We start from the raw sequence: 17959 nt of genomic DNA, 5'->3' as shown, positions 1-17959 counted from the left end.
TGTTTATCATCGTCGCATGAAATTTGTTATATAACCTAAGATAATATTATATAATCGTTCGACTCCTACGATAGTTACGATAATTTTATTTTTCTTTTCATTTTCAATTTCATTTCTTCTTCTTCTTCTTCTTCTTCTTCTTCTTTTTCATTTTTCTCGTTATCATTTCCAATAATATGTGTTAAATTTGAGTCGAATTAATTGAATGTTTTTTTTTTTTTTTTTTTTTATCATAGTTCAATTTTTATTTTGACAAAATATTTCTAAAGTAAGATTGAGAAATTTAAATAGATCGTACGATGGATCGATCAATCGATCGTGTTAATCTCAGAATAAAATCCTTAGGATATTCCTTTTAATCGGTCGATCAATGTTATTGGGTAGCTCCCTCGTCCAATCGTAGAATCGATCTGTAGTTAAGTAAAAGGCTAATTGGAAGCAAGGGGTAATAATACTCTGTTTAACCATTGCCAGTTATCGATGTAGTTCATCTCGAGTCGTACTTACGTATCCTACGTATGTATTCTACGTATGTATAATATATAACTTACGTGTATGTATGATTGGACAACACAGAGAAGATTATCGTTTTATCGTAGATCCGGATCTATCTACCCTTTCCCCTCATTCTTATACAACGAAACCTTGTTCCCCCTTTCCGTCCTTTCTAACCAAGGGATCTAACACAAATGAAAGGGGAAGTTTCTCTAAGGGCTAACGTGTGATTAGCATTAGAAATCGTGCCGAGTCCAACGATTAAGTTATACCAAAGGTATACGATTTACGTTCGATTCTCCAACCTTCTCTTATTCTTCTCTCCTCCTTCTTCTTCTTCTTCTACTACTTCTCCTTCTTTTTCTTCTTATTTAGCTCAAAGAAGGGAGGTGGAGTTGCTCGAATCCTGCCAGAGGAAATATATAGCAGGAAGGAGAAGACTCGATGGCAAGATTCTAGCCTGCGATTATTCAATAGCCATGAGCCCCGAAGCTTTCCTCCACCATATATATATATATATATATATATATATATATATATATATATATATATATATATATATATATATATACCAACTATTTCGCTTTCCGTTTCACGACGCCTATATCACATAAAGAAGAGACGTTCAATCTCGTAAGCAAATCCTTGGCTTCTAGCGTGTTCTGCAAGATGTAAGAGACGTAAGAAGGAGCTACCAAGTGAGTCTGAATCAGAAGTTAGCCGCAACAACAGCAATAGCAATAGCAACGGCAACAACACCAATAGCAGCAGCAGCAGCAACAGCAGCAGCAGCACCAGCAGCGTCTCGTAAAAGATTCAAGGTGGAAACATCCTTTTAAACGTCCTCTCTTTACAAGCAGAATTTTCAACAGGCTTTTTATTCAATCCTTTTTCCACTTGTCCCGAAACAAATTCCTCTGAGGGAGGATTAAATAAATCGATTCGATTAGTCATCGGTAGGGGGGTAAGAAGAAGAAAGAGACAAAAAAAGAGGAAATGCTACTTAAGAGATTAAAGGTAGGTCGAGTCTCTTCGTAAAGGACGATTCCTTTGTGGCAGTCCATTTAATGTAGCCGTTATTAATGTTTTTTGTTTCTCTCTCTCTCTCTCTCTCTCTCTCTCTCTCTCTCTCTCTCTCTCTCTCTCTCTCTGTCTGTTTCTGTCTCTTTTTTTCTTATATGGACATGAGAATTTAACTGGATAAAATAAGCGTTTAAATGTGAAGTAACTTATACGAAATGATCGTCGAGGAAGTTGAAGGCATCCGGAAATCATTGAAGCTCGGTGGACGATTAGCGAGGAAATTACGAGCGTGCGAAAGTCTTGAACGTTTTTAACATTTTTTTCATCTTCCCCTATGAACTTCGTCGACCTTTTCCGTTATAACGAGCCAAGGTATCTGACTTCCAGTTGATATCCCATAACGAACAATAATTGCGGAAACACTTTAAAAGGTTCTTGAAATTCTTCCTTTTTTTTTTCCTTTTTTTCTCTTTTTTCTCCCTTTTTTTTTTTCTTTTTTTTTTCCTCCTTTTTTTCTCAGCTCTATCATGAGATCGTTTATATTTAATGATGTTACTGAGGGGGAAAAAACAAAAGCAAAAAAAAAAAAAAAGAAAAGAAACGTTTCGTTAGGGATCTAATCAGATCGATTAGAATATTTTCTTTGTCCTTTCTTTATTTTCTTTTTTTTTTTTTTTTTTTTTTTTTTATTTATAATAAGAATATTCAGAGATATGAAAATTTCTCGACATTGGCATTTAATGAAACGAAGAAGATTTGTAAAAAAAAAACGTGCGCACGCGCACACACACACACACACACACACAAAGGAAGAAAAAACGAGAGGGGGAAAAAGTGGTCGTGAAATCGAAATATATGGAAAATCATCAGAGGCAAATAGGTGCAGTAAAAATATCAAGGTCGTTGAAGGAGAAAGAGAGGGAGGGAAGGAGATAGAGAGAGAGAAAGAGAGAGAGAGAGAGAGAGAGAGAGAGAGAGAGAGAGAGAGAGAGAGAGAGAGAGAAGGAAGGACAAGAGGAAGTTGAAGAGCTTTATGGAGAAGATGGTTGAAGGAGAGTTTAATGGCTGATTAAATTGATTTAACTCGCTATAAAGATGTAGTGCGAGTGCGAGAGAGCGAGAAAGAAAGAGAGAGCGAGAGAGAGCGAGAGAGAGAGAGAGAGAGGGAGGGGAGAGAGAAATTTAAAAAAAAAAAAGATCAAATAATTATCATCGGCCATGACAGTCGATAAAATGGTCTTATTGAATGAACGTAAGAATTTAATAATTATTAATCGATTGCAATGGCAATCGATTGTGAATGTATGTAGTCACGATACGGTCATCAATGTCGTATCAAAGTAGAAGAGAAATAAAGAAAAAAAAAAAAAGAAAAAAACTATAGCGCATATTTTTGCGACCGATGAATTCACGTTAAAGTATACGGATAAATTGGAAAATGATTATGACGATGATGAACAAAGAAATATAAGAAGAAGAAAGATGGAGAAAATAAGGATGAAAAAGAAATAGAAGAACGTAAAATTCTCTCGGGAGCAAGAACGCAAGCGCAAATCTGGTCGAACGAGTCCGAATGCCAGAACGACTTGGCTTCGTAGATATGTATTTATGTTAGGTACACACATCGATAGAATGGATCGTCGCAAGGACCAGGAATGCGGTTTTACCTGATAGAACGTTTCGTTTCTATCGCTGATGTAAATTTCGTGTCATCCATGGACGATCCTTTTAAGGCGTTAACGAATGTTTAAATGTTGAGAGAGTCTTTCAACGAAAAAAAAAAAAAAAAAAGAAAAAAAAGAAAAAAAAATAAAGAAAAGAGGAAAAAGAAACAAAAAAAAAACAAAAAAGTAAAACAAACGTTTACCTTTTAACGAACCTAAATAAATATCGTAGGTGAAAAAAATGAGAAAAAAAAAGAAAAAGAAAAAGATAAAGAAAACTTGAAGAAGAAGATTTATTTGCCAAAGAAATTACGATCTTTCAACTAGGTACTTCATTTTTCTCACTCTCTCTCTCTCTCTCTCTCTCTCCAGATCTCTAGATCTCTAGATCTCTTTCGAAAGAGGATAATACATACTCTTCAAAATTATTATGTATAATAATAATAATAATAATAATAATAATAATAATAATAATAATAATAATAATAATAATAATAATAATAATAATAATGATAATAATGATAATAATAATAATGACAATAATTCAAAATAAGTTAAAATTGTTTGAAAAATAGAAAAAAAAAAAAAGAAAAAAGGGATGTGTAAACAAAAATAAACCAAAATAATATCGCACGTCAGATAGTTCAATTGTCATAACACCTAAATTGTTTATACAATATATTTGAACAAATCTTGGACTAAGTACGGATATACGCAAACGTATAGCAAAAGAAAAAAAAAGCATGTACGATAATTCGATCATTTCTCAAGAAAAAAATAATATAGACTTCAGACCATATGAAAATTGATTCATGCCCATTTCATATCATCCGTGATTAAGACAAAAAAGAAAAGCAATGACGATGATGATAATGATTAATATTAAAAAAAAAAAAAAACAAAAAGAAAAAGAAAAAAGAAAAAAAAATAATAATAATAACAACGAAAGGAAAAGACGAAGATTTTATAATTACAATGCGAAATATCCTACACGTGATATTTATTTCATTTATTCCCATTCTTATTATTCTCATTATTATATTTTACAAAATCACAAGGGATAAATAAATAAATAAATAGATAGATAGATAGATGAATAGATAACAAAGTGCACATTATACAAGTTCTCGTTTCATGGAATTAGTTTTAAGTATCCCCCATTCCGGAGATCCTTAAATATCACGTTGGGTAAGAAAAAGTGGCTCTCTTAGTAAGCCGTGAGGAGAATGGAATAAGAAATAGGATGGGAAGGGAAAAGAAAGAAGCCTAATCCAATGGTCCGTCCTACACAGCCAGCCAGACAGACAAACACACACACACACACACTACACACTACACACTATACGTCTATGCTTACACACACTTATAGACCATAAAAGCATGAGGGAGAAAGGAAGAAAGAAAGAAAAAGAGTACGAAACTCGATTTCTCTTGAAAAGAAGACTCTCCTACGTTTGTCCTTCAAGGACAACAGAGAAGAGAGTAAGGAAAAAAAAAAAAAATGGGTACGTTTCTCGTTCGAATGGTATCCACTACTTTGAAATGGCGAATTTTTGATTACTTTCGATGGCTATCAAAACGCCTACGTTCTTTTGCTTTTTTTTCTTTTTCTTTTTCTTTTTTTTTTTTTTGTTCTCTTCGTCGACAATCCCCTCAGTCTCTTTTATTTCCGGACGAACGATTTCGACTTCTCGTCACCGATCGATATATTAGAAATAACAAATTCGATTTTTTCGTTTTCGTAATTTTTGCCACAAGGACTTATCCTTGCGCCCACAAGCATTGAACAATCACTTTGCTTTTTCGAATGACTCACCTGAATGAGAGAGAGAACAATTTCGAAAGAGTTTAGTTCTCGCGAAAGATCGGTGATATCACCGACGAGATATATAAAAGTTATTGTCGAAATTTAACGAGCCATTTTTGTCCGATCTTTTTTTTGCTCCCATTCCCTCCCTCCCTCCCTCTCTCTCTGTCTCTCTCTCTCTCTCTCTCTCTCTATCTTTCTCTCTCGTTGCTCCGTTTTCCTTTTTCTTCTTTTTTTTTTTCTTTTTTTTTTTCCTTCTTCGTCGTCGATAAAAAAGAAGAAAAAGAAATTTCACTGAAAAAATTAGCATGCTTGATTAATATCTCTTTCTTTTTTTCTTGTTTTTTATTCTTATTTTTTTTTTTTATTATTATTATTTATTTATTTATTTATTATAATTTAAAAATGCGAAATGGTAAAATAATATTTATATATTAATACGAGATTATAGATAAAAAAAAAAATGTAGATTATATAAGAAATAGATTAAATAAAAATATGATTGCGTAAGCAATTATATGAAATACGATTTGGATTGTACTCTCGTTTTATTACATAGCATTTTCTCGATACACATTGCAATGTCGCGCATAATCATCGTACAGATGTCACATCGTAGAAAAGTTGTCTTATCATCTATCTATGAATGCAACACATACGCTCGTTTCTTTTTCTTTCTTTTTATCTTCTTCTTCTTCTTCTTCTTCTTCTTCTTCTTCTTTTTTCTTTTATTTTTTTTTTTCCATTCCATTGTAACGCACATTGCGCGACACTTTTGAATTACATTGACATAGTTCCTCGTCTCTCGAAAAGCTAAATACCTTACGTCACATCTTCACGCAACGTAGATAATTGAAAAAAGAAAAGTAATAAAAAGATAAATCAGAAAAAAAGAACAGGAAAAAGGATTCCAACGTCCAGACGTCAGAAATGTAATAAGAGGAATTTACGAAAGAAATAATAGAAAAAAAAGGAAAGAGAGAGAGAAAAAAAATGAAAAGAAAAGAAAAAAAAGAAAAGATGAATCTTCTTACGTCTACGAAATAAAAGTTTCCGTATGACCTTGGAAAGTATTAAAATTTATTTGAGAGATGACGATTCGAGTGGTCTCTCGATTTTAATGGTCCACGCAGCATCCCTCACGGGCATCGTTTTATGGGGATAGGTGTAGCCAAAAGGAAGAAAAAGAAGAAGAAGAAGAAGAAGAAGAAAAAAAAAAAAAGAAAAAGAAGAAGAAGAGGAGGAGGATGAAGAGGAAGAAGAAGAGGAGGAGGATAAGGATGAGGAGGAGGAACATGCAACACACTCACGCGTTTCCATTCTCGGCTCACTGCTATTTTTAGCGATGTTTGCACACCTCCAACGATGGAATTCTCTCTCTTTTTTTCTTTCTCCTCTCTCTCTCTCTCTCTCTCTCTCTCTCACTCACTCTTTCTCTCTTTCTCTCTTTTCTCGACGTACCAAAAGTTCTGAGAAATTTCAAAAAGAAAATCAACTTATAGCCATCGCGTAATACCCATAAGGATTAGAGAGAAATGGAGAAAGAGAGAAAGAGAAAGAAAAGATCCTGGCAAAGAACCGGTATGTGCAATGAATAGCAAATATCCTCTTCTCATCCTTAGCTTCATCTTCAATCTCGACATTAGGTAGATTTGCAGTTTGACCTTAGGGTTTACGATTGCCTATCATAACGGCTGTGAACTTGGTGATACCTGCTAATTGCTTATCCACGTTCATATGATTAATTAAAAAATTATTTGGAATATTCTTTCTTTTTCTTTCCTCTTGAAAAAGAAAAAGATCGAACGTATAAATAAATAAATAAATAATTATTTATCGTATCGTAAATATGAAAAATTTATGTATATATGTATATATATATATATATATATATATATATATATATATATATATATATATATATAAAACACATTGGGCTAATCATTTCGATCAATTATGGAGAATGAATGTTGATTTCGAAATGAATCATGAATAGGATAGGATACAATTTAAGGATTTTTATAACTTCGTATTTGAGACGTCGTACGATTGATTTTTAACATATAAATCAAGATTAACGTCATTATGTGTATGTGATTAAATTGTGAAGCTTAAATTGAAAAGAATCATTATATATATATATATATATATATATATAGCTTCACACAGATCATTCGGTCGTCCTTTTATAGTCGCATCGCTATGCACATTAAAGCAAGCATTGTACCATTGCATCATTTGAGATCTCAAGTTTAATCGTCAGAATGATCTCGAGTGCAGGAAGCTGCGCGAACATTCTAATTACATTCTCTTAGTCCAACCAATAATGAAATTGTTGCGTATCGAATCGATTTACCTATATCTCCATCTCTATTTCTGTCTCTCTCTCCCTCTTTTCTCTTTCTCTTGGAAATGATCATCTTCAGTAATTTGCCTTTTCTAAGAAGTCTTACATTACTACTGTGTAGGCTATCAAAAGTGATCTAGCGGAACGGGAACCTTCTTCGGGATTTTCGCATTCCGCATTGAGAGTTCGAGAACTCGACGAAGGTCATTTCCATGAAACTCCAACTGGACCTACTATTATTATTACTACTACTACTACTACTATATAATAGTAATAGTAATACTAATACTACTACTACTACTATTATTACTACTAGGATTTATCGTAAGGGTAAGGAAGAGAAAAGAGATATACATGTAAAATGCAACGAGTAAGGGAGTCCCTTGAATCCACATACACTCGAGGTTTGCCCTAGCTGCAGGGCACTTTGTGTACTTATTACGATACATCTCGTGCAAGCCGAAGAAGCATTTCTCGGGTTCGACGTCCGGTCAGTTCAAGTACCGACTGTGTGAGCTCTTGCAGCTGCAGTAACAACGTCAGCAGAAGCAGCAACAGCAACAGAAGGAACAGGAGCAAGAGCAGGAGCAGGAGCAGGAGCAGAAACAGTCGTTGGAGACCCTCTCATCTATTTTCTCTACCAGTCTACTCGTACCACTCAGAGACTCGTCCAAGAGACTATCTTTCTGATCCCTTCATGATCTTGATACTATGATTAAACCCCAGCCATCCATGTCGTCGTCGTCGTCGTTGTCGTTGTTGCCGTCGTCGTCGTCGTCGTCGTCTTCTTCTTCTTCTTCGTCCTCTTCTTCTTCTTCTTCTTCTTCTTCGTCCTCTTCGTCATCTTCTACGTCGTCGTTGAACGTGTCCAATGAGATAGCGATGACGTTTACGATGTTAGTGTTTTTCCAACGGTGACATTAAATTACCTTGAGTATTCAATTTAAATAAAATCAAACAAGAAAAGAAAAAAACGATGATACATAGAGAAATATTGATAAAAAAAGGAAAAAAAAGAAAGAAAAGAAAAGAAAAAAAAAAGAAGGATAAACTAACATCCAGTCGGATGTTGTTGGAGAATGTTTTTCCTGAAATTCTTATACCACGTCGGATGTATTCTTCCAAGAAAGCCAACGAAGAACACGTCGAAGGCATACATACACTAGGGGAAGTCCGGGAATACATTAATAACAATAATTAAGGGGCGGCACTGATGAGTCAGCTCGCGGTCCATTTACATGTACACTCTTGCCTACCGTGTATCCACCTTCGTGGAAGGGACGTCCAGGGCGGTCATAATGGATATGTAAAGGGCCTAAAGGCTATAGCAAGAACCAGTACTTAACGAAGGGTCATCTAGCACGATCCACCTTCAGGTCGAAAACATTCACCTTGGTATACTTCGCGCTTACTCTGAGATATACCAAAGAATTTCTCAGAAATTCTTGATTAAAAAGAGAAAGAGAAATATATATATATATATATATATATATATAGAGAGAGAGAGAGAGAGAGGGGGAAAGAGAGAATATATGAATATCTCCCGCAAGATTGAATTTCTCGATCAATAACGATCGATTCTCAGGGCGATTTAAACTATCTTTTTCTTATTTTCCTTTTCCTTCTTTTTGAGGAAAACGAACATAAGGGTGAAGAAGAAGAAGAAAGAAAAAAAAAAAAAAGAAAGAAAGACAGACAGATCCCATGGTGGGTGGATAGTCAAACGATAGTCGAGAAAATCAATGCAATATCTTTTGCTGTACGTGACTCGCAAAGAAACGAATACCGCAAATACTTTGCGGTCCGATAACTGCTCATCCATCGGCTATGGAATTCGACTCTCGGCCACTTTTATTACCTTCGTTCTAACCGCGTTGAAACTCTTCCGATAAACAACAACGCATTGAGCTCATCTCTAAAATAATCGATATGATGCTATAATAAATTTTCTTTTTCTCTCTTTTATCTTTTTTATCGTTTGGTTTCTTTTCCTTCTCTCTTTTCTTTTCTTTTTTTTTTTTTCTTTTTCTTTTTTTTTTCTTTTCTCGAGATTAATAGCGCGAACGTGTTTCGGTATCTAAGAGAAAGAAAGAGAAAGAGAAAGAGAAAGAGAAATAGAGAGAGAAAGAGAGAAAGAGAGAGAAAAAGAGATAGATGAGGATATAGAAAAAGAAGGAATCAACCTTGACGATGTAATATTCATTAGCGTTGCCCTTCGATCATCGTGCAAAATTAAAGGGAGACCATGAGAGAGAGAAAGAGAAAGACAGAGAGAGAGAGAGAGAGTTAGAGAGTTAGAGACTTAATAAGGAAATGCAGAAGTCCTGCTACATCATTGAGCATTCTCCTTCATTCGATCAGTTCTCTTATTCTCTTCGTCTTCAAAGATAGACACCATCTATATCTGTATCTCTATCTCCATCTTTTTTCTTCTTTTCACTTCCATTCCTTCCTTCCTTCCTTCCTTTCTTCTCCTCTTATTTTCTCTTTTTTTTTTTTTTTTTTAAAGGGAAACGGGTGGTGGGAGGAGGAGAAGGAGGAGGAGGATGAGGAAGAGAATATTTTTTTCTTTCTTTCTTTTTTTACTCTTCCTCGGTCAGTACTTCGAATCAATTCTAAACGGCGTCCAGATAGTGACGTAAGATCTTCAAAGGAACGAAAGAGGCGTCAGGTCCAATCTCTGGCATTAGCCTCGGTACTCGTGTGTGCTTTACACGGCTGTCATACCTGTTTGCGCAGAGGCATCGGTACTATCTTGCCCACGTTCACCATTACCATCATCGTCTTCGTCATTATTATCATTATCAGCATCACCATCGTCACCGTCATCGTCACCGTCACCGTCACCATCACCGTCACCGTCACCGTCACCGTCATCATCACTATCACCGTCACCATCATCATCATCATCATCATCATCACCACCACCACCACTAGCTTCGTCTACTTGCTTGTTCACCAACATCCTTTTCTCTCTCTCTATCTCTATCTCTCTTTCTATTATAGCTTTTATCCTTTCTCTTCCTTTCCTAGTCCTCCTAGTCTACCTTCTTCCACTTTTTCATAAACATATCCCACACACACATATACAGACAGAGATATTACATATTTAGATATGTTAGTAGAAATATCACGTTTTACGTTTATGCCAGATATATACATACATACATATATACTTATATACACACATACATATATACATACGGTCATCCCTACGGAGGTAGGTGGCCGACACGTTTATATTATCTACATTCATACATGTACGTGGGTGGCTTTCTTATATCGTGACGACCTCGAATAATATCAACCTTCTCTTCCAGGATCTACCGTCTGAATGTGTGTCCTCGTAAGAGTTTTACTTAGTTTGATATACAACCCACCAATCTCCTCAACTCGCGGTTAGGCTCGCTGAAATGATCTTAAGTTTCTGATGGGTTAGACGTGGAAAGATTGATCGTAAGCAGACATTATATAACGTCGTATATTCGATTAATTGTGGACCTCGAATGACCTCATCTTGGCAATAACCACCTGCCAGTGATGGCACGCTGCAGTAGGCACACGTTTATTGCGTAGGCCAATGATGACCTTCGGTAATGATCCTTGCGATTTGTGGTGAACCAGTGTTTCTTAGACACTGTTTTTTTGTTTTCTTTTCTCTATTTTTCTTATTTCTTTATCCCTCTTTTTTCTTTTTTTTTTTTTTTTCTTGTCGTTATTTCCTTTTTCATTTTCTATCGTCGAATCGTTCGAGCAATCGATCGTCATCATCTTCATTATTATCATCATCATTATTATTCAGCATCGTTGTCACTGGTGATTACACAAGATCGAGAAGTCTTTTTCGTTACATTCTCGATCACACCAATTGTTAAACTCCCAACAATCTTTTCTTTTTTCAAGATTCTCTCTGTTTTCTCTCTTCCTTTTTTCCGTGCAAATTCCACGGAGATCGTACGGAGGACACCGGGTATATCGAGCAGGCAACGACCTTCAACGAAGTCTCTCTCTCTCTCTCTCTCTCTCTCTCACACACACACACACACACATACACACACCCTCTCTCTCTCTCTTTCTCTTTCTCTTGGCCGACCTCAGCAAGGATACTCGTAATCTGCGGTGCATCGGCCCGCAGCTCGTCAGATCGCTGACTTTACGTTTCGCACCCACCTAGCAACGAAGACGTTAGTTCTTTTTTCTGGATAACAAAAAGGTGCATAAATAGGATAGGTAGAAGATAGAGATAAAAAGAAAATATAGAAAGTTGGTGGGGGGTTAGAAAACCTCTGCTAAAGTGGGGGATTAGATTTTTTCCATGGCTCTTTTTTACTACCTCTCAACGATCACCCTTTCTCGTGAACGTAACCACGCCCTAAGGACACACCGCAGTGTCACCTGATCCTTCCTATCTACTCCAGAGAAAAAGAGAGAGGGAGAAAGAGAGAGAGAGAGAGAGAGATGTTACATGTAAAAGGAAGATCGACGAGTAGGATTCTTTTTAGAACTCGTTGGTCTTGTCCTGATGCATCCACGACCACCCTTGAGGACTCCAAGATGGATGGTACCAGCAAGGAAAGCGGCTTTGCTTCGGTTCTACCTCTTCTCTCTATCGTTCTCTTTCTCTCTTACTCTCGCTCTCTCTCTCTCTCTCTCTCTCTCTCTCTTTCTCTCTCTCTCTTTCTATCTCTGTCTATCTACCTATCTATCCATCTATCTACCTACCTATCTATCTATCTTTTCCCTTGCCTCCTCCTTCTTTCACCAGCTTGCATATTTTCTACATTTTACCGTGCAAATTGCATACCACTATCCCCTATCTATTCACTTATATTCTACATTTCTTCTTTAAAGTATTTATTTAAATTCTTACTTTTTTCTTTCTTTTTTTTTTTTTTTTGTTTTTTTATTTTGAAATGATCATTTCAATACGATAAACGGCACGAACATTTATTTTAATTTTAATCTTATGTCTTATCCATTTGGAAATAATATATTATTAATAATTTATTCTCAATGTTCCAAATGATCATTATTCGTATTCTTATCGGATTCCAGTTGATCGAACTCGTCCAATATTAAATAGAATCTACATTGAAAACGTCGAACGACTTTGCGCTGCTACCGATGCAAGTAAGAACAAATAAATAGGATCCATTGAAAAGTAACCAGATCGGTCGTCGAGATAACGCGTATCTCTTTGTGCCCCTTTCACTCGCACCTCGTACATTTTATCTCTGTGGAAAATGCTTGTTACGGATTGAACGCAATTAGCAAGATTCTGTGCCGGATGTCGATGATAATAATGACGTCGCATAATGTCGATGACATCGAAATGAACCTCTGATTAGCGAGGTCGTAGATATATTTTTTACTTTTATTTTTTTCATCTCATAGATATATATATATATATATATATATATATATATATATATATCGATCTATATTTATTTTACACAAGAGTTATAAAGCGTGTTGTTTTTTTTTATCGTGAAGAATGTGGGTTGAATGAAAGTTAAAGGAATTACGAGAAATTAAAAAAAAGAAAAGAAATTAAATGATTTAACGTAATAATTTCTCCAATCATTTCAGGAAAATTTCTAATCGTCGAAACAGTTACATACGCTCACACACACACACATATATGGATATATGAAATTTGTATTGTAGTTTCAGAGAAAAAAAAAATATATATATATATATATATATATATAATACATCATAATACTTCATCAAATTCTTCGCGAAATTCATTATAGTGAAAACAATAGTTACGTGAACGAAGTAATATAAGTAACATAACTGAAATTGAAAGGATAATCATCCATCTGCATACTTAGTTTTTATGAGGATCGTTATACACTTTGATTGCATTCATTGCCCGACAGGAAATCGTTCGATTGCGAATTATCCTCATTAGGGCCGATCATCGTTCGAGGATTAATCGTTCTTCCGTCATACGCCTACTAAGATTCACTCGAGTGTATCCCATAGATGAGAAATGAAGCTTCTTCTTCACCTTCTTCTCTTTCTTCTTCTTTTTCTTCTTCTTCTTCTACTACTTTAGAAATAAAATTAAAAAGAGAAAGAGAAAAAGAGAGAAAGATGGAGAATATATTTTGCGTTAATAACTATACTTTTTACTGTACTCTTATTTTGAAACATTTCTCTCTCTCTCTCTCTCTCTCTCTCTCTCTCTCTCTCTCTCTCTATTTAATTTTTTTGATGGACGTTTATTATGCATGTATGTATATGAAAGAGAGAGAGAGAGAGAGAGAGCACATTTTTATAAACAACTATATTTCTTACTATGTTCCTATTATAAAACATTTCATGTTTTTCTACGTTCGAGAATACTCATTCTCTCTCTCTCTCTCTCTCTCTCTCTCTCTCTCTCACTCTTTCTCGCATACATATATATGCACCCACAACATAGACACATTCGTGATAAAAATTATAATAAGAGAGAAAGAGAAAGAGAGAGAGAGAGAGAGAGAGAAAGAGAGAGAGAGAGAGAGAGAGAGAGAGAGAGATGGAGAACACATTTTTGTAAACAACTATACTTCTTACTATGCTCTTACTTACTATAAAACATTTCATGTTTTTTCTACATCCAAGAATGCTCTTTCACGTGCGCATAATACACATACAGGCATACACATACATGCATACACACAATAGACATTTGTAAAAATGATGCTGTGTATTATTCGCGAAGATGAGGAAGAAGTCGAATACTCCGCGAGTCCTTTCTCGGTATTGTGAAGCGAACGAGACGAAGAGAAATAGAGAGAGAAAGAGAGAGAGAGAGAGAGAGAGAGAGAGAGAAAGAGAGAAAGAGAAGGCGAGAAGCGAACGGTCCGGTTTTTGTTGATAGGGTGCAAGGACAGACAAGAGCGAGTGCTGCAAGACTGAAAGTCCGAGGAAACAGTCGACCACAGTGCATATATAGACGATTATTATTCCGTACCGAAAGAGATCGTAAACGGGTCTGCGTGTATTGCAAGGTGAAAAATCAATATGGCGCAACAACCCTTTCCCACTATACGATGCCGTCCTATTAACAATAATTATCATATCTGTCATGGCGTATTAAGGAACGTTAAGGATAATTCGAAATATCCTCAATAAAGATCGTAGATCTTTACGTTCTAACATAAACGGGCGATAAAGATTATATTAACAAAGATCTATACAGGTAGTAAAGATAAACTTAAACGTAACGAATGTATATCAAATTATTGAGATCAATTATTATCAATTATCTTTTTGTAATAAAGAATATAATCCAATGTGATCATTCGTTCCTTTTTGTTTTGTTTTTTTTTTTCTTTGCATTTTTTTCAGTTATTTTTCTTTTTACCTTTTGTTTTTAATCTCTCCTATCTCTCGTTATTGATTTTACAGGACGACGGTGGTGTCGAATATTTCAATACTATAGTAGTGCAACCACATCTGAAGTTGGTCACGAATCAAGGCAGGGGTTTTCACGTGAGATGTCGATACCAGACACGAGACAAAGTTGTAACGAACGATCAGACCCACGTGGCAATGTTACAATCTCTACCACTCCAGGTGATTAATACGTTCCATTAAATGAATTATATTTAATTCCTCGAAAGAATCGATTTTGATCATATCAAATGATTTTGTATTTTAATAGGCAACCGCTCCGATGCCTGGATGCACGATGAAGATCTTCAGCGGAGATCCAACGAGGCATCAAGTGGCAGAGAACGTGAAGATCGGTGATCCACTGACTTTGGTCATCAGTATCGACAAACAAGAGATGTTTGGTTTGAAGATCTCCGATTGTTTGGTCCGAGATGGTCTGGGTTGGGGAGAACAGAGGCTGATCAATAACGAAGGGTAAGTCTGAGTTCTATCGTAGCCTATTGTGTTTGTGTGTATATGTGTGTATATGTATAAATATATAAGTGTATACCTATATAAAAACAAGTAAATATATAACCAAGGAAATACATATTTTCTCGGAGAAATCGAGTCGATGCTACTGAATGAATAATTCAAAGGGAATTCCAAGAGATCTAGAATCACATAACACAAACTCACTTGACTCTTTGAAAGATTTCCTTTCTTAAATTTATATATATATATATATATATATATATATATATATATATATATATATATATATATACCTATATATGTATATTGTTTTGCTTCAGATGTCCCGTAGATGGGGAGATCATGGGACAATTCATCTATAACGAAGATAAAACAGAGGCGAAAGTCAACTTCCAAGCACATAAATTCCCATATACTGCGAGCGTTTATTATCAGTGTAACGTGAGGCTCTGCGTTAAACATGGCGGAGGATGCAGTAATACGGTATTTTTTTCTTACTTTTTTCTTCTTTTGATTCATTTGTTCTCTCTCTCTCTCTCTCTATATATATATATATATATATATATATATATATATATATATTTTTTTTTTTTTTTTTTTAATGTTCTTTGATATTACAGTTCGAGAATATAATTAGATGTATATTTTCGTTTCTATGATTGCTAACGAATAATTGTCATCTTTACAGCCACCTTTATGTAACGCTATAACGAGAAGACGCAGAGACACGAATAACGGTGGTGACAATGCGAAAAATGTCGAAAGTCTCGATGGCGGTACACCTGCCACCATCGAAGTTTATAGCGGGCTTTACGTTAACGAAGCTTCGGACGTTAGTTCGAAGTCCGATTTTACCGACGACGTCTTCAGGGAGAGGGTAAGAGTATTAAAAAATTAAATAATAATAATAATAAAAAAAAAAAGAAAAAAAAAAACAGAAAAAAGAAAAAGAAATTTCGATTAAACGGAAATAAAAATAAAAACAAAAATAGATCGTTCTCGAAATCTAAGGAAAAGATTGGCCGATATAGAAGTTGAAAAAAAAAAAAAAATAAAAAAAAAATTGAAAAAAATAAAGAAAAGAATATATTGTTTCGATCCGTTACTTTGATACTTAAGAAAATTTCTTTTGAAAAAATATTAACAAAATTCTATATTCCGACAGACGATCGACGATCCCAACAGTATCTGCATATCGCAGAGAAGCTTCGCCATCGGCATAGCAATCGCAGGCTTGATACTCATGCTGGTAGTGATCGCCGCCATTTTGGTACTACTAGCTAAGAGACGACACAAGAGCATTTCGACTACGGGCTCTTCGATTTACAGTGGACCCTACACGAACACTGCCTATAGTCATAGCAGTTAAAAATAAAAAGAGAAAACCGTTCTCGGTTAGTATGAAGAAAATAAGAAAGAAAAAGAGAGAGAGAGAGAGAGAGAGAAAAAAACGCAAAAAATAAAAATAACAACAAGAAAATATTAGTAATAAAAATAATATTAGTAATAATAATAGTAATAATAATTATAATAATAATAATTATTATAATAATAATAATAATAATAATAATATTAACAATAATAGTAGTAATAGTAATAATAGTAATAATAATAATAATAATGATAATAATAATGAGTCACGGTGTCTCGATGGGATCTATCGTTTTTAATGAAGAAAAATTTTTTTAAGTTATTTCAAAGAAATACCTTCGAAATAACATTGGAGAAAAAGAGGGCAGGGGCAGAGAAGAAGAGAGTTATTATAAAGAAAGGAAGATGAAGAAGAATATGGAAAGAGAGAATATGTTTTATAATCAATCGAGATAAATAACTGCCGTTAATTACTGCCAATTTTTATTAAGTGTTTAAACAAAATAGAAAAAAAAAATATTATTTGCATTTGAAAACAAACAAAAAAAAAGAAACATTTCTCGATTTGACATTCTTTCATCTCATCTATCTCATCAAGTTCCCTCTCTCTCTTTTTCTCTCTTTTTGAAAGATATTTGATAAAAGATCCTTTCGTGCTTCCTACGACGTTAACTCGATCTTTCGTAAAGACGAAATAATCGAATCGACGACGATCAAACGCGCTTCGTCTACAGCGCACGTAATCGAAATCCTTTAGAAAATCGTTATAGTTAAGCGATTTATTATTAAAACGTTCGATCGAATCGACACGTGTCATTTTCGTTAAACTCGTGCCGTTTTGATATAAATATTTTATATATATATATACATATTTATTTGTATATATATATATATATATATATATATATATATATATAAATAGATATATATGTATACATATGAATATATAATTTTACTGTATACTAGTCCGGTATACCCTGTCCTACGTAACATACCTGCCGCACTAAACTGCACGTCAAATATAAATCTTCCGTCCACATATATATATATATATATTTTCCGTCCGTATATATATACGTGTGTATATATATATACATATATGTATATATATATATATATATATTTACGATCATCTTTTTAAAGCAATGTAATTTAATCGAAACTCTCTCACTCGTAGTATGTAAGATCTCTTTTTCTTTTTCTTTTTTTTTTTTAAATCAATCCAGACGAGCTCTGAATCGAATCAAATACTCCAGTGATAACGATCCGATTGTGAATCTTTATTTAATTTTCTTTTCTTCACTTCACTTCTCTTCTCTCGTCTCATTTTTTTTTTCTAATTTTTTTTTTTTTCTTTTTTCAATCATCATCATGCATTTTCGCGAT

General features: G+C 34.5%; 1 protein-coding gene across 1 annotated transcript in view; it reads left to right on the top strand.

Moving 5' to 3' along the window:
- The window catches only part of LOC124432929 (cuticlin-4), a 73008-nt gene extending 56322 nt beyond the window's left edge, over window positions 1–16686 (top strand). Inside the window, exons 5-9 of the mRNA XM_046982270.1 lie at window positions 14741–14908; window positions 14997–15202; window positions 15523–15685; window positions 15891–16079; window positions 16368–16686. Of these exons, the coding sequence (XP_046838226.1) occupies window positions 14741–14908; window positions 14997–15202; window positions 15523–15685; window positions 15891–16079; window positions 16368–16571 (930 nt within the window). The 3' untranslated portion in view covers window positions 16572–16686. The remainder of the gene's footprint in view (window positions 1–14740; window positions 14909–14996; window positions 15203–15522; window positions 15686–15890; window positions 16080–16367) is intronic.
- The last annotated feature ends 1273 nt before the right edge of the window (window positions 16687–17959 follow it).

This window comes from Vespa crabro, chromosome 2 (assembly GCF_910589235.1).
Source record: "Vespa crabro chromosome 2, iyVesCrab1.2, whole genome shotgun sequence".
In the NCBI taxonomy this organism is placed as follows: Eukaryota; Metazoa; Arthropoda; class Insecta; order Hymenoptera; family Vespidae; genus Vespa; species Vespa crabro.
This window is presented reverse-complemented; position numbering and strand designations above follow the sequence as displayed.